Raw genomic sequence first — 26,629 nt, 5'->3', positions numbered from 1 at the left:
GGGCCCAGTCGTCGTTGTGGCTCTCGGGCTTAGTTGCTCCACAGCATGTGGGATCCTCTTGGATCCAACTCATGTCCCCTGCATTGGCAGGTGGACTCTTAACCACTGGACTGCCAAGGAAGTTCCCACGTCTATTTATTTAATGTCAACTTTAAGCTAAGTATTCTGGGGAATATTGTTTTTTTAATTGAAGTATAGTTGATTTACAGTGTTGTGTTAATTCCTGCTGTACAGCAAAGTGATTCAGGTAAGGAGATTTAACCCAACAATGAAACTGACCGTTTGAAACTTTTCCTGCAATCATTTCTCTTTTTTAACAGGCTCAGGTACCTATTTGAAAGTCTCCAAGTGAGTGGATTCATTTTAAAGTGAGAAAGGAGGTTGTCAGTGTAAACAGGTGGACGGCAAGCCCGACTTCCCTGTGGGCTGAATTCAGATAGCTTCCTGGTGAATGTTTGGACCTGCGAAGGGCTCTTCCTCCTGAAATGAGGCCTGCAGGGTGATTGGTCCTGGCTTTGTTTCTCCTGTGAAATGCATTCCGAGTCCAGCGTTGTGCCCAGGAGGTCCCACTGCAGGCCTGGCAGTGACATTGGGGTCCCCAGCTCTGGTGGTATGAGGTGGGGTCCCAACAGGGTGGCAGTTGTTAGAGATGAAGTGCCCAGGGTTCCATGTCAGGGTCTCTGGCTGGGAAAAGCCATCATTCTCACCCTCTGTGGGCTCCCAAAGTCACCCCTCTTTCTTCCTAGCCCCTCAGCTCCTGCCAGTTCCTCCCACTTTCATTGCCTGGAAGAGGGAATGAGCTGCCATTCTCATGCCAAATGGCTTTCCCTCTAGTGCCTCAGTGCAGTGACTCAGTGCAGCCTCCTGCGTCACCCGACTTCTGTAGCTTTCTCTCTGCTAGTGACAAAGAAGAATCAAGGAGTTAAAGTGACCAAATTAGAGAAATGTTATAGTTTTAAGATGTCTTACAACCTGTATTTTTATGTTGTTTGACGAAGCTGGGGAAGAGTCTCAACCTCCCCGTTTTCTCCTCCACACTCTCCTGTTAATCTTATTGCCTCTGTTTTTCCCCTTTATGATCTGAGATCATCTTCCTAGGGCTGGTGGCCCTGGGTTTTTCTTTTTTGCATTTTTCCAGTGAGCCTCTAGGCAATGAGCAGAAGAGACCAGTGGGTCTGTTAGTGCTGTGAGGACCAAATAAAGTTACATCTGTTTAGAGAGAAACCAGTAAGTATTGCTGTTGGTCAAAAGAAATCTGTCCCAGAAGGAAAAGACTTGGGTGATGATCAATTTCACCAAGGATGCCTTTGCTGTTGGGGATGGTAGTGGGAGGGGCATACAGTGGAAAAGGGAGATGGGGGAGGAGGGGGACAATGGATTTGACCTGAATACCACACTTGAGTTTGCTTCAGGAGACCCCTCCACAGATTAATGGGATGGGGACAGAGGGTGGAGGGTAAATAATTTTTACAAGGACGTTTCCTTCTAGTTTTAGTTTCTGATATTTTTTTGAACATCAGGGATAGACTTTGAAGGGGTGGCTTTTTAATTTGGTCAAATACCTTTTTATTATCTCCCCAGATGATATGTATTTTCTTGATCTATTAGTAGATATACTGATTTAATAGATACCCTGTATCTTAAGCTGGCATTGTATTCCTCAGCTACATTCTTCTTTAAGGACTTTGCTGCTGTCTTTGGGTACACTGTGTATTTGGTGTGACTGTGCCTAATTTAGGATTTTCTTATGTCTGAAGAAGATCAGTCAGTTCTTTTTTAATTTGCTCTTTGTGCTGTTTATGATATTTTGTCTGGACTGAGGATAGAGGGGCCTTGTTCTCGATGAGCCAGGGCCTGCTGTGTCAGGAAGAAGGCAGTGGGACTCCTGCGGGCACAGTAGAAGCGCTGGGAGCTGCTAACCAAGTGTGCATGTGGTGGGTACTTCAGAAGCCGTCAGTGTTTAGCTTCTGCCAGTGAGCAGAGGCCTGCGATCAGCACAGGGGCCTGCACCCATCAGCTTCAGGGAGGCCCCCTGTTAGAGACGGAAGTGACCCCTCCTGCCCATGCAAAAGCCCATTAATGGAGTTTATGGCCGGAAGCTAATGGCTGCATCTTTATCTTTCTTTGAAGGTCTCAACATATGCACTAGTGGAAGTGCCACCTCATGTGAAGAATGCCTGCTAATCCACCCAAAGTGTGCCTGGTGCTCCAAAGAGGTGCGTAGGTGCGGGAGGGGAGGAGTGCTCTGAGGGGCGGGGTGGGGGGCGCGGTGGGCTTCACCTCAGCAGCCAGGTTGACCGGGCAGAAAAAGCGTGTGCAGGTTCTGTGAGCTGCCTCTTCCTTTCTCCCAGGGCGGAGACAAAAGAAAAGCTGCATTTTTATGTTTTAATCCTGTTTTCGGGAAACAAGATCTTCTTTCCCTTTTGTAGGGGAACCAGTTTTGATTCTTGTACAGTTTTCTGCTATTTGGTAAAAAGACCTGAGCTTGTGGAGTGAGTCTTTATAACGGTATAAAACATGCCTGGGTGGGTGGCCTGTTGGCGGATGCCGGTCATTGTTCAGTGGCTTATCTGAGGATGAATATTATGAATTGGCCTTTATGGAATGGTTACTTGAAAAGAATGGCTGCTCTTTCTTTAGACCCTGTAGGAAGGGATGTAAGTTTGGGGTGGTGATAGGGATATTGCTCTCGTAAAGCAATACAAACATCAGCGCTTGGTTGGCTAATCAGGAAATATTCAGTTTCCAAACCTACACAGCCTCTTCCAAGTGACTGTTCTAGAATTTTTTTTTTTTTCCTAGTAAAGAGTAAGATTACTAAACAAGCTACTTTGAAAGAGGACTCTTTTCAACATGTGAACCCCTCATTGTATTTGGGGCTTAATGGTACTGTTTTGTTATTAACTTTAAAACCTTTCACAGATTCCTTAAGACCTGCACAACAAACCCAAGTTCCATGGCCCCTGCCTGCTTCCCTCCCTACCTTCATCTCTTGCTTGCCCTCAACACTTTAGCCCCAGGGGATGACCCAAGCGAGGGTCCCCAGAGAGCCCTGACTGATGAACGCCCTCATGGTTCTCTGTGCTGCTTCTCCTGAAGAGCTTCCCAGATTTCCCCTCCTTCCCCTGACCAACCCCTTGTCTTCAGTTTTCAAGAGATTAGTTCAAGACTCATCTACTCCATGAAGACTTTGATGGTTTCCCCCAGACACATCTGTCTGTCCACCCAACCATGTTTCCATTCATCTATCCATCTATCTGCAATAAGAATGTAAGCTTCCCCCACTAGAAATTTAGGGCAGGGGTTTTATCTGTTTTCTTCACTGTTGAACCTCCCATACCCAGAGTGATACCTGGCTCATAGTATTAATAGCTGCTCAGTAGGACTGATGAAGGATTTCACTGGGTGGCCATTTATTACATGTCTGCATGTACAGGCCACGACCGACCACCTTTCTGTCCTCTGTAGTTGGACCTCCAGCAATAGCCCTTGTAGCCTCTTACTCTGTGCGTTTGTTTTCATGCCTGTTTCCAATTAAATCATTATTTCCTCGAGATTTTGTGTCTTCCTCATCTTCAAAATTGGCCAAGAATCTGTCCGGAATTCATATTTGATAAAAGAGGCCAGCTAAAAAGACACCTTGTTTAGAAAACCAAAGTTGAAATCTCAGTTTCACCATAATTTACTGCTTCTTGGTATGTAAAATGAAGATGATAATTCCCACCCTCCAGTACTTTGGAAGTACAAAACAAGATCAATTCATGAGAGGGCTTGTGGATGGAACTGCTAATTAACTGAGCCTCCTGTACCTTATAGATATTTTCTCATGGAATGTGAGCCATGGTTTCTGGAAGTTGGGCTGGATTGTCAACTTTAGGTTTCTTCCTTTCCCCAAGTCTGATGTCCTGATACTGGTAGTATCTGATGACACCTTTTTATGTTTTTGTTTTTGGCTGAGAAGCACAACATATCTTAGTTCCCCAGCCTGTTCAAGTCCATGTCCCCTACGTTGGAAGCGTGGAGTCAACCACTGGACCACCAGGGAAATCCCGACTAATATCTCCAGGAGCAAATCATTGTCCTGGTCCACACCCGGGTCCCCTCTGTAGCTTACTGGGCTCAGTCTGTGCTTATAGCCTCAGCCTTGGCTAATGAATGTCCTGTGATACCTGCGTGGGAATGCAGCTTCCCACCCCCTTTGGGGGTGAACTTTCTCCAGGGCCTGAGTAGTCTCAAAGCTAAGTTTGGGGCATTCTAGACTGCCCCTTAACAGGGTAAGTGTGACTGAGTGCCATAGTCATGAATCCTGGGACATCATCAAAGAGGTGAGGTTACCTGCAGAGAGCACATGATGTGGAGGGGCTGTTACCGAGTAGGGGGCTGGGTCCCTAGCCAGTGTGTTCTTGTGGATTCCCGGCTGCATTCCACCACAGATTAACCCCCAAACACATTCCACTGAGCTGTTCTGCTTCAGATCCTACAATGGCTTTCTTGTTTACCTGGGGTGGGGGGTGGGGACGCCTTACTCTGCATATAGCAAACTTGTAACCTAATTCTGTCTCCCAGGTCCCCCTCCCATTACGCTGTTCTCCCCCAGGTGTGGCGTTTGAGTCAGCCAGTGCCCTTACCACCCTTCCCCTGCCCCCATTTCATGCCACTCTGTCTGCCTGGTTCTGCTGCTTCGCTGGCCCTGTTAACCTGGCTCTCCTGTCTTCATCTTTCAACTGTGGCTTCATTTTCTCAGGTAGCTACAGATCTTACCCTCTGGCTCTAAGGTCAGAGTCTCCAGACTCTCCCCTGTCCTAGTTGAGGATGTGGCATGGGGCAGGGAGACTGCCGGTCCTTATCACACGACTCAGCCTCTGTCCCTTGCCCTTCGTCAGAGCCCGGGGCTGTTCTCTGCCAGCTTGAACACTCCCAGTGCTGATTGTGCTGCACAGCATAAGACACACAACAGACTCCGGCGGCTTATTACCTATTTTTCTGTTTTGTCCTTCACGTTTCTGAAGTAGGCATTTGCCTCTGCTCTAAGAGTGTGAGTTTCACAACCCCGCTAGATGTGAAGGGGCATGTGCGGGTAAGAATGTGCGCGGGTGCTTTTATGGCAAGGCCTCAGGGCAGCCCATGTGATTTCCATTCACATTTTCTCATCTAAAACCAGTCACAGCACTCAGCCTAAGTGCATAGGGAGCTGGGAGACTTCATGTAGTTGTGTGCCCGGGGAAAAAGGGGGAAGGGGCTTTGTGGATCAGCAGCCTGTGCCGGAAGCAGGGAGGCCAGCATACTGGACAGAGGATGGTATTTGGGGAGAAGTGGGCGGGGCTGAAGCAGCGGTGCTCCCCCAGGACAGAAAGCAGGGTTACAGGAGCTGGAGAGGAGACAGGCAGGCTAGGCGATGGTGCCGAGGGCTGTGGGGAGAGGAGAGACTGTTGGGGTGTGAAGGTGAGACACCCTCAGGAGATGTGGCTGGGAGTAGTTCAGACTGCCAGGAAACCAGAGGGAGAAGAGCCCAGGCTGCCAAGGCCGCCCTGTGGAAGCTGGAAGGAATCCCGCCGGGACAAGAGCAGGGAGGCCTGGGGCACATTGATGGTGGCTGTGGGGGCAGACGTTGGAGAAGGCTGGGGCACCTGGGCTGCGGCAACCAGTCTGCCTTGGAGGTGGACATGGATAGAAGGAATGAAGGGGTCAGTAGGACTGGAGGTGGGAATGTGAGGAAGGAGACAGATTAGAGGCTGGGAAACAAGACCAGCTGACTGGATCTTCTGGGAGATTACCGTGCTGGGGAAAGTAGAGCGGAGGGGACATGACCTATATTCTCCTTTAAGCTGGGAAGGAGTGAAAAACATGAGTGTCCGCTCCAGCTCACAATAAAACACAGATCTGTGGGAGAACATCTCTTTGTGGTCGTGAAAGGGAAGCATCTCAGCCCAGTGTACATGCTCCATGAACAGCCATCCAGTGCGTTAAGTGAGCCCAGCAGACCTGGCAGGGACTTGCCCATCTCCCAGCAGCCAGGCCACGTGGTGGTGTGCTGACGGTGCACAGATTTTAGTCTGTCGCCACTTACCTTCAGCCTCGCCTCCCCTCCCCCCAGATCCACCAGGGCTGCAACGGAGCCAGGGCCGCAGCCACAGAGGGCCCCAGCTTCCTGCCCCTGCCCAAGTCTCCGTCAGGCCCTCTCCCTGTTCACCACTTTGTATTTGCTTCCCCCTCTCACCAGGATCAAGGCATCTGCCCCCACGGTCCGCACCCTCCCACCCCGCCCTGTTCCTGCTTGGGTTCCTCTTTCCCCAGGTCTGCAGTTTCTCAGCTCTTCACCCTGCTGTTTCAGAAACAAAAACCCATCTTTCCCCCTAAATACCACCCACATCTTTTTTGAGTTTTGGCTTTCTGCAGCAGGCAGTGAGGTGCGCAGAGGATGTGATGACCGGCGTGCTGCAGGCGGACAAGCTGAGTGCCCTGGCCGCTGTGCCTGACCGCCGAGAGCCTGCTGAGCGCTGCTCTTGGCTGCAGGGGGGGGTTTTGATTAACAAAATGTATGAGAGTTAAGTACTATTTCGGTGAACAGTAGACCTCATTATATCCTCCGTGTGACAGGTGACAGAGGCAGTGCAGAGGGCCAGGTTGTAACAATTCTGAGCACCAGTGTTAGAACAAAGTAAAAGCCATCTAGGTTTGGTACGCCTGCTTCTTATGTTTTTCTTTCTGATGTTATTACCGTTTAGTGACTAGAAGCCGTGAAAGATCTTCGAGTTCCAGTGTGCCTTCTGTTGCTTCTCTTAGTGGGTTGCCTGTCATACAGTTACCTTCCCTGAGCCCTTTGGAGGGTTGGTGACAGTATCTCTGGAGACTGTGTGGACAGATGCTTCCTTCGTGAACTGAAACTTCTTCCACCACGGAGCTGTGGAGCTAGTGGTAAAGAACCCGCCTGCCAGTGCAGGAGACTTAAGAGACGCTGGTTCGATCCCTAGGTCGGGAAGATCCCCTGGAGGAAGGCATGGCCCCCCACTCCAGTATTCTTGCCTGGAGAATCCCATGGACAGAAGGGCCTGGCGGGCTGTACAGTCCATGGGGTCACAAAGAGTCGGACATGAACGCAAGCAGCTGAGCATGAGAAACCATTCTGAAACTAGTTTCCACTTTTCCATGTTGAGATGAAGTCTCATGCCTGTTTTTCTGCATCAAGCGGATAGTTATCCTCCAAGTTTGATAGGTGGCAGAAGAGTTCGGCACCTGGAACAGCAAAGGAAATGCCCAATTTAGGGGGATGAAGTCTGGGGTCACAGAGTTAGTTTCCTGCTCTGGAATTCAGCAGTGACCTTGACCGAGAAGGGAGGCAGATGATGCAAGGAACACTGAGCTTGTGTTCACAGAGCTGAGGCTGGAGAAACTTAAACTCCTCAGGTGAACATAGGCATGAACTTAGGTGTGTGGACCTCTGACTCATCATTTGTAGAAGTGAGGGACTGGACCAGGTGATGCATCTGAGGTCCCTTCTCCCTGGAAATTGCTTTGTTCTGACACCTGGCAGAAGCTCTTGGCACATCAGACTTCAGGATGTCACTCATGTGAGGAGGATTTTTTAACCATGAGTCTGCCTTTCCTTCAAGAGTTTATAATTTGGGGCGTCTTCATTCATTGAATTTGAAGCTTAGGAGTGGAGGTATTGAGACATTGTCTTTATAACATTTGTGCCACCTGGAAAGGACATAGCTCTTATAATATATGCCCTGGTCTTTGTGATTTTGGTCTCTTCTCTTTTAATGTGCATCTGCCCTTATTCAAAATTAAAATATCTAGTGAGGATCTCAGGGGAAGAGGGCGGAAGCTTGTGGTGGGTTTGTCACTCCCTGTGGGGTCTGCAGTGCTATCTGTCCCTTTCTTGGGCAGCAAGAGCCTGTGCTAGAGATCAGGCGTGGCTGTCTTCAGACTCCATGCCGGAGAGAACTTCAGCGATTGTGGGCATCCCTGATAGACTTCGAGAAAGCCGCCTTATCCTCAAAGGGTTCTACAGACCTGCACGCCCAGAGGTGCCTCAGCAGGTGTCACTGAGGCTCTAAAGGTCTGGGATAATGACAGGACTTGATTATATAGATAAAGGTATCTTCAAAGGATGTCAAGCGCGTGAGAGAAGCCACTGGGACTGCCCCAAGTAGCAAGAAAACCAAACTCTGAAACAGGAGAAGGTTGACAGAAATGATAGTTGATGGCCCTGAGGCTAAGTCTGGGTTTGGTATGAGTGTCGTGGTAGGCGGTCCAGTGCTGCCCGTGAAGCTGGAGCTGCTGAGCAGGGGGCACCCCTGTACTGTCCCGTTGCTGATGTGTTTGGCACTTGTAAAGTCATCCTGCACATGGCAGTTTTTATGTGGCCAGTGATGGTTCTCATGCTGGCCAGCTCGGTGGCAGGAGTTCGTGGTCTTTCCTGCTGGTGCAGCAAACTTCAAGGAAGCCTTGTGCGTTGGAGTGAAGGTTTGCCACAACCTTGAACAATGTTATTAAGGAAAAATAAAGCTGTTAACAATGAGGGGAATGAAGAGGGCTTTGCTCCTAACAACCTGGAAAATAAAGAAGCCCCGAATAGAATCAGGAAAGCCAGCTACACAAACAAGGCTATAATGGGCTCTCTGTGGCTGCCTGTCAGCTCTTCAGGTCTGGGAGGTGTGTCCTGGACTTGAAAGTCTCCTGATGAGCCCATCAGGGGAGCAGCAGGTGGCTCTGTACCTGTCCTCCCTTGGGGACTGGTAGTGTCTAGCAAAAGCAACCTTTGAGCAGACTGACTGGGCAGCTTGGATGAAGTTCATTGCTGGTACAGGTGTCCGTGCGTCACAGGATGATCTTGCTGATGTAAATGGCTGAGGCTGTGGATGAGGAATCATGCAGCGGCCTCCCACTTAGTGTGAAGCAGTTTGACTCTGTGACATTGTCTATTCCAAAACGCAGGCTGCACCAGGCCAAGGGGAGGGGTGTTGGGGTACCCATCGCTCTGGGGAGACCGAAGATGCTTTCCTCGCCAGCTTGGTGGTAGGAATGTGCACTGGTCTGCTCAAGACATGTGCACTTTGACAACCAGAACTGGGTGGAGGACAACCAGTTTCTCAGGATTCGAGGAGCTGGCAGCAAGGACCAGTGTGCTGGCAAGAAGTTCAGAAATTCCTTAGCAAAGTAAGCTCTGAGCAGCCCCTGAGCCCTTTCAGCTCTTGACAGCTATTCAGTAATTCAACCTCTGCTTCACACAGCTTAGGACAACGGATCCATGCCTGTAAGGCCCTTAGGAAGGTACCTCTCCTTTCCCCTATTGCTGTGATTTGTTTGTTTGTTTGTTTGTTTAAACTGCTTCATCAGAATTGCTGTATCAGAGCCCAGCTTGACTGTACAGAACCCAGCTTTGGACTCTTGCAATTTCTAGAATAATCATTTTTCTAAGCTTGTTCCACAAGTGTTTTTGGAGCCATTTATATGTATATTTATTGTGGCATCCCTGAGGTTGTTGACAGGCAAGATCTCCTGTTATGTCAAGAGTTCAATAGACAAAATTTAAAAAAAATTCAGTTATAAACAAAATCACAGAAGCTCAGAACAACACATCTGGTTTTACTTACTTAAAAATACTTCAAAGTCTCCTTGACTTCCTGGTCTTGACTCTTGCAGAGGCCCTACTGGGCACCTACTGGCCTTGGGATATTGTCTGAGTGACGGCTACTCGGCCACTTGTATCTTTCAAAATTTTTAGTTATGCAACTTTTGACCATATCAGTTGTTTTCTTCTGTTTATCAGGTAGACAGGCACATTTTTTTAAAGAAGCATTTTGACCATTAAAATAACAGTGCGGCCAAACATTTTACTGTGTGTGTTTACAACTTACACAATGCTTCCGTATCCAGCACCTCAGTTCTTTATTTAATTCTCATAATACTCCATGAGGCATTTGGGGTGGGGGTGACCATCTTGTCCACTTTTAGGAAATGGAATGTAGAGGGTCCAAGGTTGAGGGGTGATGATGAATCCACAGCCTGAGATGCTCTGGAGCCATCCTGACTGCCCTCTGCCCTCTTCCCCTGTTTCCGTGCCTCCAGGACTTCGGCAGCCTGCGGTCGGTCACTTCCCGGTGCGACTTGAAGGCGAACCTGATCAGGAATGGCTGTGGCGGCGAGTTCGAGAGCCCGGCCAGCAGCACCCAGGTTCTGCGGAGCCTGCCGCTCAGCAGCAAGGGCTCCAGCCCAGCGGGGTCCGATGTCATCCAGTTGACACCGCAGGAGGTCACGGTGACCCTGAGGCCCGGTGAGTGCCCTGGGGTGGGCCAGTTCAGGACGGTGGGAAGAGAAGCCTGGCAGGGGAGGGCGATGGGAGGCATGGCCCAGACCCCGGGAAGGGAGGGCCAAGGCCTTTGGGATAATAAGAGTATCTTTGCTATTTTAAAAGTTGTGGTGAAATATACAGAACATACAATTTGCCATTTTAACCATTTCTAAGTGTGTAGGTCAGCGCCGTTAATTGTACTCCCAGTGTTGTCTAACCATCACCACTGTCCATTTCCAGAACTTTTTTCTTATCCCAGACTGAAACTCTGAACCCGTTAAACGCTAACCCCTCACTCCCTCTCTGCCTCCCCCCTGCCCCCAGTCCCTGGCAGCCACCATTCTACTGTGTGTGTGAATTTGACTGCTCCACATACCTCATACAAGTGGACTCAGATACATTTGTCTGTTTGTGACTGGAGCATTTCACTTACTGTAACATCCTCCAGGTTCGCCCATGAGCTAGCATGTGTCAGTTTCCTTCCTTTTCAAGCTGAATAGTCCTCCATTGGCTGTGTAGACACAGCTGTTTATCCACCCATGGGCTCTTGGGTTGTCTCCACGTTTTGATTGTTGTGAATAATGTTCTTATTTTCGATGGGAGGATGCTGGTACATTTACTCCTTAGTCCATGCAAGTTTCTAAGGGAACAGGCTACCTCCAGGAGAAAGTATTTTTTCCTGTCAGCAAATTTGAATCGGTGGCATTCTGAAGTGACAGACTTGCAGAGTAGAGACATTTTTTTCTTTATGACCTTGGAACCTCTGCCTTGGAGTTCATTGTGGTATAAGGGGACTAACAGTTTTTGCACACATACTATGTGCTAATTACTTGACCTACCCAAAGGTAACAGACATAATTTTACAGCTGAGGAGCTGTGTGCTCAAGGGCTCGCAGGCAGAGCAGCGAACCTAGTTCAGTATTGGGTCTATGTGGTTGCACAGCTCATGGTTTCTTGCTCACCACTTTTGACGCCTCATATTCTACACATGAGGTCCCTTGTGATGTCAAGGGAGGATGTGAACATGGCCAAATTAGAAAGTATCACTTGTTGAGAGAAGGCAGCCTTTTCCCCCCAAATCCTGTTGACTTTTAGCCTCTTCTCCTTTCTCATTGTCTAGGAAGCCACTCACAATAACCATTTCCAGATGGTTCGTTGAGACTTCGGGGTGGCTGGGGCTGTGGGAAGATGAGGGATCTGGTTGGCTGTCTGGGCTTCTGGTTCTGGCTCTGTTTCTAGCTCGGGGCCCTGGGCAAGCGGCCCCACTCCTTAGCATCTAAGGGTCTTTGTCACCTTCATTCCTCACAGCCCTATTCAGAGGCTTAAATGAGACTTGTTTAAATACACTTTAAGAACTTTAAACTACTGTTTTCAAAGAGTCATGGCCAGAGATGCAGATTTCGGAGACAGCCACACCTCTATTTGGATAGAGATTCTCATATCTCAGAGACAGTCGAGCATGGCCCTGCACATCGTAAGCATTCAGTCATGCTTCTGCTAGTTGTCGTAAGAAAGGACTCTGAGTCACCGTGCCTCTGAGAACTGTCTCATTTCACCTACTGACTTGTCTTGGAAATAAGAAGCAAAAGAAGGTGTCAGGGGCCCTGCTGGATATAGAGCAGTGCGAGCTGCCGCACAGCCCAGGGCTTAGTGCTGGGGTTAGCTCCGCATACCGTTCTTACAAGTCATCTGACTGGAAGGGACTCTTGGCCCTGCGTTTAGTAAGGTTCCGAGGTGAGAGAGAGAAGGCGGCCCTTACAGAACTGTGCGGCTGGGTAGAAAAGAGGGAGCCGAGCGGGCAGATGTTCGGTGGTGTCCTCTGGGGAAAGATGAACGCCTCTCCTCACGTTAGTCTTTGATTCAGACTCAAGGTCAGGGGCTCTGACCTAGAAGGGGACGTAGGCATCCTGGTAGATTAGTAAGTTATCAGAGCACAGCGTATGATAAAAATGGTTATTGACTAACATAAGTGGTGTATTTTCCTTTTTATCTTAAAAACTGTGTAACGGGCACTTCAAGAAAAGCCTTGAAAAATCATCCACTTTATGTTTTCATTTTTGCTAGGTTTTCTGTCTTTATTCCTGTATTCGTATTGTCCATGTGTTTATGATGTATATATTACTGTGTACCGTTTTCAGTCAGTTTTTGAAAACAAAGACCAAAATTAACACCTCTGAAAGAGTTTGAGGGTCATCATTGAGGGACGTTTTTATTTTGGGAACTCCTCATCTAGAATTACTCTGAGCCTGTGCTGCTCTCCCCAAGAAATATTCTTCATGGGGGTGAATCCTTATTCTTGAGGGTAGATTTAGTTTAGGGAGAAGCCGGAGGTCACACAAAGCCAAAGATGTCGCCGTTTCAATTCCAGTTTTTAAAATGAGAATTACGGTGTGGCTCTAAGGCAGAGAGACTGTTGTGTGGTTTGACTTATCAATTAGCTTTTGAAACAGCCTCCTAAAAACAAACAAACAAACAAACAAAAAATGAAATAGCCTCCTAAGAAATGATTTGAATAAGGGGATCCTCCTTGTGTAACGTTCTCATAACGTTCAGTTTATGCACAATGCTTGTTTATGCACGAAGCTCAACATACACTCAGTTAAAGAAAGAAAGCAGTCTTATTTGGTATACTTAACAGCTCTCACTAAGCATTGTGATTCAGTTTCCAATACTGAAAATAAAAATACATGAGTCTGTGTTTATACAATATCATGATGTGAGGACTGTGTGCAGCTCTGGTCCTACAGAAGGTGCAATAATGGAGAGCCCATTGCAGCCAATAGAGATGAAGATAGAGAATTGGAGAAGAAAATTGGTGAAAAGTGAGGAGGAGACCTGATGAAAATCTGAATTCCTAGAGGTCTAGAACCTCATGAACACATTTCTTTCCCAAATATAGAAACATGTGATGCCAATGATGCCTCTTAAAATTTTGAAAATTTTAGTATTAATAAAGAGAAATACAGGCAAACCCCAGATGTTTATTTGTTTGGGGGAAGAGAGGAATAGTATGTTGTAATTAGCAACATTTTCAGTTTACCAAGTGCATACTTATTTCAAGGTAATGCCCCTCTGACTCTGGGGAAGGCATTCAGGTATGCAGCGATTGGTTTCTTCATTGTGTATTTTCAGAAATGCTTTTGTGTCTCCTTTGCCCAGCTCCCCCATACCTCATGATAAGTGTTTGTTGAGTGAAATGTGTAGCACTTTATTAGCTTTATGCCAGACTAGTTAAGGACAAGCTTCAGCACTATATGTGAGGCACTTCACCCAGGCAAGGTTATTATTCCAGAATAAGCCTGGAAGAAAAAGAACAATTTTCCCCTTATTTAAGCAGAATTTTTAGAATTTTATTTTGTTTTTTAATTGAGATATAACTCACATACTGTATAACTTATCATTTTAAAGTATGCGATTTAGTGGTTTGTAGTGTATTTGCAAAGTGGTACAGTATCACCACTATATGATTCCAGGACATTTTCATCACTACAAAAAGAAAATCCTGTAGCCCTTAATACTCCTTATTCTCTCCCTCCCCACCACATGCATTCAGCCCCTGACAACCACTAATCTGGTTTTGATCTCTGGGATTTTGCTTACTTTTCATTTCATTTAAATCACGTAATATGTAATCTTTTATGTCTGGCTTCTTTCACTTAAGCAAAATGTTTTCAAGATTCATTGATGCTGTAGCATGTATCAGGACTTCATTCCTTTTTATGGCCAAATAATGTTCCACTGTATATGTATAGATATACCACATTTTAGTTGATGAATATTTGGGGCTGCTTTCACTTTGGGACAATTATGACTAATGCTGCTGTGAACATTTATGTACACATTTTTGTGTGGACATATGTTTTCAGTAATCTTGAGTGTATAGCTAGGAGTGGAATTGCTGGGTCATATGGTAATCCTGTGTTTAACTTTTTGACGGACTGCCAAACTTTAAGCAAGATTTTGTATAAACACAAGATCATGTTTTCCATTCTGTTTCCAATCCTGGAAACTGTATGTCAGGATAACAATCTTAAAAAAACCTTAATGAAGAACATAAAATCCCTAAGAAAGAACGTAAACTTTAGAATAAAGCATACTGAAATGGTGAAAAGCTAGGGGTGGAGTGATTAGAAAGGGTTTGCTTAAGTCTTGATTTGACTCAATCCATTAGCCTCTTAAAAAATGACCTCTGATTGGCAGCTTTAAAGCATTTTTTTTTTAAACGTTTTATTTTGAAGTAATTTTAGAGTCACAAGAAGTTGCAAAAATAATGGAGAGTCCCTGTGTACCGTCTCAGCTTTCCCCAAGGATAACTTGTTACATAACTGGAGTGCGTTATCAGAGCCAGGAAACTGACCTGGGATTGTACTGTTAACTGTACAGGACGGGTTGCTTTTGAGATGGGCTTCTTTCCATCCCTGTGTATACTGCCTTTCTCCCCTCTCTCACGTTGTGATGGGAGATGGCACGTGCCTGACTTGGGTATTGCTTCTGCTCCCCAGACTGACAGTGCACACACTTAAAAACACTTGATGATGGGTGGATAGTGCTTTGCTGTGGGCTGAATGTTTGTATCTCTCCAACATTCATATGTTGAAATCCTAACCCTCTAATGTGATAGTATTAAGAAGTGAAGTGGGGCCTTTAAGAGACGATTGGGTCATGGGGTAGAACCCTCATGAATGAGATTAGTAGTATAAAAACAAACCCCCAAACCCCAGAGGGTTCTTCTGCTTGCTTCAGTAGGAGGTCTGTAGTCTGAAACCCAGAAGAGGGCTCTCATCAGAACCCAGCCACACTGGCCTAGTCTTGGTCTTACACTGTTGTTAACCGTGAAAAATAAATTTATGTTGTTTATAAGCCACTTGGTCCATGGTACTGGTTATAGCAGCCCAAACTAAGATTATTTTCAAGGAAACTAAAAATGCTGAACCCTAATTGCTTGGCGTCAGGTACTGTAAAGGTCAATAACGTCTTCTGATGGTTCCATCTGTCAGGAGTCAGAATTCTGAGGAGAGGGAGTAGTGTTTGGTGCCGCACTCAGCCTTGTTCTGGGCCAGGAAGGCAATTCTTCGTTATGGGTCTGGATTTAATTCTGAGTCTTAATTGCCTTCTGCTTCAGTGAGCAGAGAGCTGGGTGATAGTCTTAGAAGTTATGTGCTGGGGCCCTAATTCCCTGTTCAGCTGTAGTCCATTTATAATGTAGCTGATTTTAATGTTTCTTTTAATTTCTAGCACAGACGTATAATCCCAAGGAATCAAAAACTACTTGCAGTGAGGATAGTGAGAGTGTTTATCTGTTAGATGCTACTTTGTCTAAAATATTTGAGTACAAATCAATCTTAGGAAAACCAAAAGTTGTTGCTAGAATTCTCTATGTTCATTTTCTGGGTTCTGAGTTCGATCACTGGGTTGGGAAGATCCCCTGGAGAAGGAAATGGCTACCCACTCCAGTACTCTTGCCTGAAAAATCCCAGGAACAGAGGTGCCTATTAGGCTCCATTTCATGGGGTCGCAAAGAGCTGGACATGACTGAGTGACTTTACTTTCACTTTCAAGTGTACTTGGTTCCAGAAGTGTACTCAAAGATGGAGAAGGTGCCCCAGACCCTCTCCTAGCAGAGGGTGCCCCTGGCCTGCAGCAGCGGCTTCACCTTCAGTCAGCTAACCTTGGGGGCTCCCTCATCAGGGAGTTGGGGCACTTAGCACCCACGCTGAGAACTGCTCCAGAAGTGTCAGTCCCTCCAAAATCTGCTGTTAATTGAGTCCAAGCTTATATTGCTTGCTGTGTAACAGGCCAGTAAATCAAGAGACAAGTTGTTGGGACAAGGAATAATGACTTTATTCAAAAAGCCAGCAGACCAAGGAGATGGTGGACTAGTAGCCCAGGAAGCATCTTCCCTGAGTTAGAATTCAGGCTTCGTCCCTCATGGCTCAGCTGGAGAAGAGTCCGCATGCAATGTGGGAGGCCTGGGTTTGATGCCTGGGTTGGGAAGAGCCCCTGGAGAAGGGAAAGGCTATCCGCTCCAGCATTCTGGCCTAGATAATTCCATGGGCTGTATAGTCCATGGCGTCGCAAAGAACTGGACACTACTGAGCAACTTTTGTTTTCACTTTTATACTAAAAGGAGAGGAGGCAAAAGCATGGTTCCCAGCAGGCTTCAAAGGAGGTGTTTTAATTTCTTCCTTCCTACAGCCGTTCACAGGCAAGGCTGGTTGGGATGTTTCTTTCAAGCAGATAAGCAATGGTACCTGGGAGGCAGGGTTCCCTGAGATGGGCCAATATGTGTAATTTAAGTTTATAGACAACATCCCTTTTAATTTGTGACAAAGGTTCTTCCTCGATTACCTTGACAGAAATTCCAGTATTGTCAAGGACTACTGAGGAGTTTGTAGCATTTAAAATCCAGCACAGATAAGGTAGCCGTAAACCCTTATTTTGAACATTAATGATTTAACCCTTTTTCATACATTCCTCCATTTTTGGAAAACTTGGAGAGAAAATTTTTTTTTTCTTCTTTTTTTTTTTTTTTTTTAGCATTTGCAGCCTCCCTTTGGGGATGTGTGTGTGTTTTAGTGATCAGCTTCTCTTAGAATTTACTGGCAATAGATTTCTTACTTCAAAATAGAGAACCTCTTGCATACAGAGAGACCTATGTATCACATCTCATTTCTCTGTTTGCCTTCATGTCTGGAAAATTTGGAGTTAAGTATAATACTGAAGGCTGTTAGCCATTCACACTCAAGTTTTTGGCAGAATGTTCTGTCTCTCTTTTTAGCCCCACAGGAAATTGCTTTAATAATTGACTTTCAGGGGACCTGGGGTTGAAGTTTTACTTGCATAGAAGCATTTGTACAGTGTTTATATATATATATATATATAGAGAGAGAGAGACTCCTCCACACCCACAGTAATGAACATCTTCCCCATTTTACTGATCTAGAAACTGGGCAGCAAGTTTAAAGGAGCCTGAGGTCTGGAATCCTTGGTGACAAGGTCTGGATTCCAACCTGGCTCTTGCTCTCCAAGGCTGGTGTCTACTTCCCTCCCGGGGATGCCTCCCAGCCTCCATGAATCCAAGCTGGTTCCCTGTTTCCTGGTCCTAAAGTGCTCATCTGTTAACTGGTCATAATCCCCCCAAAGGTGGAAGCAGATTCTTGATTAAAGAAGGTGTAGCTGGGAACTTGGGGGAAGGGCACAGGTCAGAAAAACACAGACGACCCTGCAAAGAGGTCATAGGCTTGGATGGAGGGGACATGTTCGCAGGCCGCCACCCCTCCCCGACTGTGGTGGGGCATCCAGGGATGGGAGGGGCCCTATGCTGAGAGCTGCTCCCTCTGCCTCATGGGAACCAGAGACAGATACTGTAGCAGTCCGGAATTCATTCTGGAAGAAATCGCGAACATTCTTCTGAGTCAGACTCCAATGGTTTTTAAAAATAGACTCATACCACCAGGCAGCCCAAACTACATCAATCTCCAGGTGGCTTGAGCAGTACATGCAAGGACATGTCAGGGGAAGCAGGCTGGGCTCCGCCACTCAGGCTACAGTGGTAATTATAGTAATCACTCTGCATTTGGGCGGGCCTTCACTGCTTACAAGACTCTTTTTTCCACACGAGTGCTTCATAGACTTAATGCTGGGTGCTGTTATTGCCTTTTTACAGTTAAGGAAATGGAGATTTGGGTGGCATCCCTAGTTGAGGGGCAAAGCTGGAATTTGGACTAAAATCTTTAGGTCCTTAGATTCTTCACGGTCTAATTAATGACGTATGCCTCGTCTGGGATGGGAGGAGGGGAGGGAGAACAGACCACTGGGTCTCCTATCCTGCAAGTTCAAGAAGGCTTCAACCCACTGGTTGTCAGCTAGAGGTGAAAGATTGGTTCCTCTGAAATGTCTCTGTGGGCAGATGAGGCGTGGACCCTCATGTGGGAGCAGTCACCTTCGACATTGCACCTCTGAACACAAGAGAGTACATCCACATTTCAAATGTGTGTGGACAGTTACACGCAAAGAGTTCAAAGGCACCTCTTGGTGTCTCTGGGAGGCTAATAATTGTGATGGCAGATAGAATCACCTGGTAGGATTTACTTATTGAAATTATGTCTGAACAGTGTGTTTTTAGAGGTTATGAAATGATGAAGAATCATTGTCCTGGAATGCATCCCCCAGTTACTGCGCTGACTTGGGCCTTTCTGCACAGCCTGTGGGGCAAGCTTTCAGAGGCCACGCCTCCCAGACACTGCCTTTTTCTCTTTGTTCTTTTCCTCTGAATCAAGTTCTTTTTCCTTTGTCTGTTGACTGTCTTATTATAGAACCAAAAACCGTTTTCTCTCTTGTAGCTGTAGATAAATCTAATAATGTTTCTTTTTTTTTTTCCTTTTCTTTTTGATGGTGCTAAAATTTGTAATATTCTCATATTTATACAGATAATTTGATAATGATTTGTGTCTGCAATGTCAAATATGCCCCAGAACTAAATACTATTGTTTGATAAATGGCTAGAGAGGTAGAAATAGGTGACACAATATAAGCGTAAACATTTTTGCCCTTGTGGGGTATTTTAGGTAACCATCTTTGCTTTCCCCCTTTCTCTTGCCTGCTCCTCTCCCTCGCCACCTCAGTTCTTATATCCTTCTTTTGTTAATTTCTTCCCTGTTTTCTGTTTCACACACAGCTTTATAGTCTCCTGGCCATACTCCCATCCTGGTCAGTCCTTTTTCTGAAGTTGGTATGTGGTGGGTGGACTACTTTCACCCAGTTTGTGTCCATGGAATTGTCTGGTTCACTATCCACCAATTACCTAAAGTCGTTTTTGCTGAGAAAACAGAACACTGCTAAGGAGACTCATTCTTAAAGCGTTTCCTTAAAAATTGCTGAGCCCTGTGTGTGAAAGGAGTGGCTCCCCTAGTAGCTTGGATGGTAAAGTGTCTGCCCGCAATGCAGGAGACCTGGGGTCAATGCCTGGGTGGGAAAGATTCCCCTGGAGAAGGAAATGGCAATTCATTCTAGGACTCTTGCCTGGAAAATCCCATGGGTGGAGGAACCTGGTAGGCTGTGGTCCATGGGGTCACAAAGACCCCATGTGTGTGAAAGGAGAACCTAGAGCTGCACCCTTAGCACCCATATTCCATCAGTCACTCTGCTTCCGGGAAAAAAATGTCTTCCAAGAGGCACATGGTCACTAAAGAAAAGTTTCAGGTGGACTGGCTTTGAAAGCAAAACCCATCCCTTCCGCCCCAGCAAACTGGATGACCTACGTCTAACATGCATGGTCTCTCGGTTGGCACAGGTGACAAGACTACGTTCCAGCTGCAGGTTCGACAGGTGGAGGATTATCCCGTGGACTTGTACTACCTGATGGACCTCTCTCTGTCCATGAAGGATGACCTGGAAAACATCCGGAGCCTGGGCACTAAGCTAGCTGAGGAGATGAGGAAGCTCACCAGCAACTTCCGGTTGGGGTTTGGGTCTTTTGTAGACAAGAACATCTCTCCTTTCTCCTACACAGCGCCGAGGTACCAGACCAACCCATGCATTGGGTGAGTGACAGCCGCCCTTCTGTTGGGCATTTAAGGATGGAGAAATGGTTCAGAAGGAAGACTGACCCTAAAGAAAGGCCTAGGGAGGTCATATCTGGGTGGGGGGGGGAACCTGGCTTAGGTGTTAAATTTGCTGAAGGATGTTCTGGCTCTGTTCTCCCTCTGCTTGGGAAGAAAGAAGTTGTTACAAGGTTGTGTAAAGCTACAGTGATGATAGCTTATTTGTTTTCCTGCCTGCTTGACACAGCAGTGTTTTCTGCATTAGTAGATTTTAGAGAGTGCTCTCAGGAAGTGATGGACCCCGATAATCGTGAGCAGCAGGCAGAATAATTTAAACTTTCCCCTTGTTTAGAGTAACTTTGGTGTTTGGAATAAGTGAATTCAAAGTCTGTTCCTGTTGTTTATATAGATAACTATAACTTACCTTGACAAAACAAAATGAAAACCCTGCCTTTTATAAGTGTGATTTTGTTTTCTAACATAAGTACTTGAATTAGAAAAGATGGGACACATTATTAGAGAACGGCAGTTTCTAACTACTGCAATGAACAAATCTAAAAAATTATGTAGTGACTCAGGCGTGATAGAAGTTTATTTTCTGAACTCACCTAAGGGCAAATGGGTCTCCTGATCAGTGGATACCTGTCCTGTAAGCAGTGACTTGGGACCCAGGCTCCATTGGTTCATGTGTGGCTTGTAAGGTCATCATGCCTCGAGGATTCCTCCTAGGAGGATACTATGGACCAGAAGAGAGTGGCCTCTGCTCCTACATTTGGTTCTGTAGTACTGGGTTCTACAGTGAGGCTGGGAGCTAGGTTAGCTGTGCACAGTAGAGGAGATAAATGAGTTGATGAATAGGTTTCTGCCCTGGTACATTTGTATATTGGCGGTGGAGGATCTCTTCCTCCAACTCCCCTAACACAACCTCTGTGAGGTGGGTTTGTTCAGATGGCAAGACTATGTGGTGTGACAACAGTGAGTGATAACCTTCAACTTTTTCTTATCTCTTCTCCACATTCAGCTTTGGTTAGGCTTTGGCATATGAGGCCCCAAAACAGTTACTAGATGAGGAATAGGCAAGACTTAAGTTCTTACTAAGTGTCAGGCACCCACTGCATTTCATACCTTATGTGGATTGTCTCATTTAAATTTCCTAGCAATCTTTTGAGGTTTCTAAAGTAGAAGTGAGCTGTAGTTTTAAGATAAGGAAAATGAGGCTTAAAAAGAATAAATAACTTACCCAAGATTATACAAATAGTAAGGGGCTTCCCTGGTGGCTCAGCCAGTAAAGAATCTTCCTGCAGGGTGGGAGACCCGGGTTCAATCCCTGGGTCAGGAAGATCCCCTGGAGAAGTGAATGGCAACCCACTCCAGTATTTTGCTGGAGAATCCCATGGACAGAGGAGCCCGGTGGGCTGTAGTCCATGGGGCTGCACAGAGTCGGACGTGACTGAGGGACTATGAGCACTGTCTACCCACACTTGGAATATGAATCAAGGTGAACTACTTCCAGAGTCTGTTTCCATTAATGCTTATTTTTACCCTGTCCAAATCACACCGCCACACAGTTGCTTTACTTGCGTTTCAGTAATAATACCCATTCCCAAACCACCCAGCCTTCAGGGCACTTGTCTAAACGTCATGTTATCTGTGTTGCAGTAATAAGCAATCAATCCCCAGATCTCAGTGGCTCAACACAATGAAAGTTTATTTCTTGCTCATACAGAATCTCAGGAGAGCTGCTTTCTGTTGCAGCTCTTCTTCAGGGGGTGACTCAGGGATTCGGGCATCTTGTGATGTCATTTTTGATTCTTTGTCTCCTTGGCTGTCCCTGAAAGGAAGGGGCTGCTCTTAAGCCCCTGAGCCTGTCTGTCCTCTTGGCTCCCGTTCGGCAGCCTCAACAGTTTTCAGGTCTCGTTTGGGTTGGGTTGGGGAGGGGGCAAGGTGGTAGTTACGCTGGTGCTGTATGTTCTGAATCCTTCTTCATCCCTCTGTACACTCTTCTAGCAGCTAACGTAGATCTTCTCCAGGAATTGCAGTAACACCGTGGTGGAGAAAACAAGAACAAATTTTAGATACAGATGAGATTCTGAGCGCCTTAACCATGAAGAGGTGCTGCTGCTGCTGCTGCTGCTGCTGCTGCTAAGTCGCTTCAGTCGTGTCCGACTGTGCGACCCCATAGACGGCAGCCCACCAGGCTCCCCCGTCCCTGGGATTCTCCGGGCAAGAACACTGGAGTGGGTTGCCATTTCCTTCTCCAATGCATGAAAGTGAAAAGTGAAAGAGAAGTCACTCAGTTGTGACCGACTCTTAGTGACCCCATGGACTGCAGCCTACCAGGCTCCTTCATCCATGGGATTTTCCAGGCAAGAGTACTGGAGTGGGGTGCCATTGCCTTCTCCACTAAGAGGTGCTAGGTGTCCTCATTGGTGGGGTTTAGCTTCCTCCTGGCCACTGGTGGCTGTGGTGTTATTGTTAACTTTGGTTCTCTCCCCAAGTCCTCTGCGCCACATCTTTTTGTTGGAGTTCTGTTATTTGCCAGGAGCAACAGCATCTTAACCAAAAGTTTTTTCAGTTCATCCAGAATGGTGATTCTTTCTGTTGCTTTTTTCTCTGCCCTCTGGTTGGGCCCTGTCTCCGGACAGGCAGGGTGTGTCTGTACTTCGATTCTTCTGGGGACCATCGGTGAACTGTCATACTAGATTGGAAGCTGGCAGAGGATGAAGGGCTGGCCCGGGGCCCTCAGCATTGAGTATTCAAGGTTATTACACTCTCATTCAGAGCTGCTTCTCCAAGCCCTAGAAGGCAGAACCGACTGCAGACAGTAGAAGTTTTGACAGTGAGTACAAGGCACACTGACAGGCTGCTTGGGAGACAGGAAATTCGGTGAAAGAATGGGGGTTTGAAAGAAACATCAGGTCTGAGCTATGCAGATCCCTCCTGCCTAAGCTGGGCAGCACTTGAGGGAGTTGCTCCCTGAATCAGTGAGCAGGCTGAGATAGATCTCCTGTGTCCAGGCAGTGGACTCTGCTGTCGCCTGGGTGTCCTCGGAGATCTCCCACCACCTCTGGGGGAGAACAGAGCAGGAGGATGTAGGCAGGCTGTTTCTGCCCTTGATCCAGCCTGTACATGGGCTTTGTATGCTTTCCTAAGTGTTAATGACACTGTGAATTAGTTACCAACAGTTAAAAATAAAAGATTTAACAAAGAATGGCCAGGATTTCTAGGTTTTCTCCAAAAACTAGGAGGTCTGGTAAAGCAGGCTGGTTTCACATGTCATTGGCTGCCACAGTCCCTGCCACTCCCTCTTGTCTCCCAGCTGGTCTCATTCACTGGTTCTGTTACTGGGCCCTGTCTAGATTCTTGGATAGCAATGCCATAGAAACAAATATTGCTCCCATAAGACTCTTAGACAAGCAGAGCTTTTTATTGAACGGGTAGCTTGTGCATAAGAGAGAAGGTGGAAAAGAATGTCAGTTCCCCAAAGACTTTCTGATAAGGGGTTTTAAAGGCAGCGTGAGGGGAGAGGGGCTGTGGTTTGCCTGATGAGCTTGTGCTCAGTTCTTACATTGGTTGGCATCAGGGTGAAGTTTTGAGCATCATCACCCTTCTGGTTTTACAACCCGTCTGTGGTCTGTGTGCCTGCAGTCAGCAGTTTTTAGCTTGGCGGAGGGGGCAGGGGGGCCCTGCTTCCTGCTTCCTGCAAAAACAACTTAGGAATGTGTGTCAAGGTTTTATCTATATCTTTCGGGGAACTGGGAGTTTGGCAGTTCTGCTAGGTGGTGGATTTATGGTTCCACTTTTGTCTTTTGGAAGTCGTGTACAGACGATCTCATGCACAGAGATGGAGCTCATCTTTTACACCCATGGGTCTTTAGCTGTCTCAGAAGCCCAAGCTTTTAGGCGCTGTTCTTCTGGCATGTGAAGCCCACTTGCTCAAGGCCTTTTGCTCAGCTCTGTTCCAGAATGGCTGTACTCTTGTCTCCCTGTCTCATCTTGAGTTCTATGCTTGGCTCTGTAGATGCTGTCTGGGATCCTTGTCTGTTCTTTTCCTTCCACTCACGTGGAAAGAAAATCACAGTGTTCTCCCTCAGTGGTACGTTCTGCTAGGGTTTTCTCCCTGTGATGGTGGAAGCAGCAGTAGTAGCACCTGGAAAGTTCTGGGGAGATGGGAGTTAGGAGGAACGATCTGACCACCTGTGCAGGACATCTCAGAAGAGAACCAGTTTCTCATGGGGCTTTCCTAAGGTGTGTCCCTCCTCCTGTTCCAGATGTTTCTGCCAAAGGATCAAAATCCTAGACTTCTCTTTCCTCATCTTAGAATGAACCAGAAATGCCAGAACTGAAGTAAGCAGTACTAGGGCTGCCATAAGAAGAAAAACCAAAAAATAGTTTAATCATCAGATTAAAGAACTGTTTAATTCTTTAATCAGAGTTGCTGAATTTAATCAGGAGCTCTGGGTATTAGGAATACTGTATTCCTATTCTATTCTGGGTAATAGGAATAGTGTCCTTGGGAAGAGTCACATCATATTCACTGATACAGGATTTGACAGATTAATCCAGCCTGGTATTTCTGGTTCTGAACCTTTTTCTTTTGTTAGAGGTATAGAAGCAGCTCACAGAAACAGGCTATAGAGTGGCGGTTGCCAGAGGCTGGGGAGTTGGGGGTGGGGGGCAAGGGGGAGAAGTTGGTCAAAGGGTGCAGACTTCCAGTTATAAGATGAATACATTCTGGAACTTTAATATACAGTGTGGTGGCGGTAGTCAACAATACTGTATTTGAAATATATAATTGTATACTTGAAAGTTGTGAAAGAATTGTTAAACGTTCTCACTCCCACGCACAAAAAGTGGAAGTACATATGTAAAAATCTTTGCAAATGAGATAACACATTTTGTCTTTCATCGTTTATATATTTTTTTCCTTAACCCTTTGTATTTCTTCCAAGAGGTGATGGTACTCCTTTACCACCTTGAAGGTACTATTTGATTGTCTTCTGGCATGCTCTGTGGCTGATGAGAAGTCTGCTGTCCATCTAATGGTTTTCCTTCTCTCTGGTAACTTTTAATATTTCCCTGTTTTTTCATGTCCTGTACAGATAGGCGCTCCAGTGTGACTAGGTTGGATTTAGTACTTTTATTTGCGTTGTACGGAGCTTGCTCTGCTTGTTTAATTCGAGAATACAGCTCTATTCTTGAAATTTTTCGGACATCTGATTCCCTTCTCTGATTCTCTTCGTTTTCTTTCTAACACTACTAGGTGTGTGTTGGAGCCTTTCATTCTAAACATCATGTTTCTTAATTTTTCTTCCATAATTTCTCTTTCTTTCCATTAGCTGCATAATAGAAAATTTCTCCCAGTTTACCATTTTGTTCTTCAATTAAAAAAAAAAATTCTTTGTTTTATACTGGAGTATAGTTGAGTAACAGTGCTGTGTTTCAGGTGTATAGAACAGTGCTTCAGGTATATCTGTACATGTATCTGCTCTTTTCCAAATTCTTTTCCCATTTAGGTTATTACATGATATTGAGCAGCATTCCCTGTGCTATACAGTAGGTCCTTGGTTATCTATTTTAAATACAGCAATGTGTACATGTCAGTCCCAAACTCCCAGTCTGTCTTTTGCCCCCCTCCCCGCTTCCCTGGAACCATAAGCTCCTACTCTTAAGTCTGTGTGAGTCTTTCTGTTTCGTAAGTAAGTTCTTTCATATGTATTTTTTTTTAGATTCCACATATGTGCCATGCTGCTGCTGCTGCATATGCAATTTATCTTTCTCTGTCTTACTTCACTTAGTGTGATAATCTCCAGGTCCATCCATGTGGCTGCAAATGGCATTATTCCATCTTTTTAATGGCTGAGTAATATTCCATTTTATATATATGCACCGCACATCTGTTGATGGACGTTGTGGGTTGCTTCCATGTCTTGACTATTGCAAACAGTGCTGCAGTGCACACTGGGGTGCCTTCATCCTTTCAAACCGTGTTTTTCTCTGGATTATGCATAGGAGTGGGAATCCTGGGTCATCGGGCATGGCAACCCTCTCCAGTATTCTTGCCTGGAGAATCCCCATAGACAGAAGATCCTGGTGGGCTACAGTTCATGGAGTCGAAAAGAGTGGGATATGACTGAGGGACTCAGCACAGCACAGCACATAGTATTTCTATTTTTAGTTTCTTAAGGAACCTCCATACCATTCTCCGTAGTGGCCGTACCAATTTATATTCCCATCAATAGTGTGGGGGGGTTCCCTTTTCTCCACATCCTCTCCAGCGTTTATTGTTTGTAGATTTTTTGATGATGGCCATTCTGACTGGTGTGAGGAGGTGATATCTCATTGTAGTTTTGATTTGCATTTCTCTAATAATGAGTGATGTTGAGCATCTTTTCATGTGCTATCTCTTGGCCATCTGTATGTCTTCTTTGGAGAAATGTCTGTTTAGGTCTTCTCTCTCTTTTTTTAAATTTATTGGCTATGCTGGGTCTTCGTCGCTACTTCGGCTTTTCTCTAGTTGCGGTGAGCCAGGACTACTCTCTAGTTGCAGTGTCCAGGCTTCTTTTGTCTTGGAATGCCGGGTTCAGCAGTTGCGGCCGTTGGGCTTGGTAGTTTTTGCTCCCAGGCTTTAAAGCACGGGCTCAGTAGTTGTGGCATAGAGGCTTAGTTTTTCCGAGGCATGTGGGATCTTCCCAGACCAGGGATTGAACTCAAGTCTTCTGCCATTGGCAGGCAGATTCTTTACCACCAAGCCACCAGGGAAGCCCCAAAGTCTTCTCATTTTTTGATT

The 26,629-nt window shown here is 46.1% G+C and overlaps 1 protein-coding gene across 1 annotated transcript in view; it reads left to right on the top strand.

The window, feature by feature from the left end:
* ITGB5 (integrin subunit beta 5) overlaps positions 1 to 26,629 on the top strand; it is a 111,894-nt gene that overhangs the window by 8,005 nt on the left and 77,260 nt on the right. The window contains exons 2-4 of the mRNA XM_052653972.1: positions 2,131 to 2,216; positions 10,075 to 10,279; positions 19,590 to 19,839. Coding sequence (XP_052509932.1) covers positions 2,131 to 2,216; positions 10,075 to 10,279; positions 19,590 to 19,839 — 541 coding nt within the window. The remainder of the gene's footprint in view (positions 1 to 2,130; positions 2,217 to 10,074; positions 10,280 to 19,589; positions 19,840 to 26,629) is intronic.

This window comes from Budorcas taxicolor, chromosome 1 (genome assembly GCF_023091745.1).
Source record: "Budorcas taxicolor isolate Tak-1 chromosome 1, Takin1.1, whole genome shotgun sequence".
NCBI lineage: Eukaryota > Metazoa > Chordata > Mammalia > Artiodactyla > Bovidae > Budorcas > Budorcas taxicolor.
The sequence above is the reverse complement of the archived record's forward strand: the minus strand, read 5'-3'. Positions and strand labels throughout refer to the sequence as shown.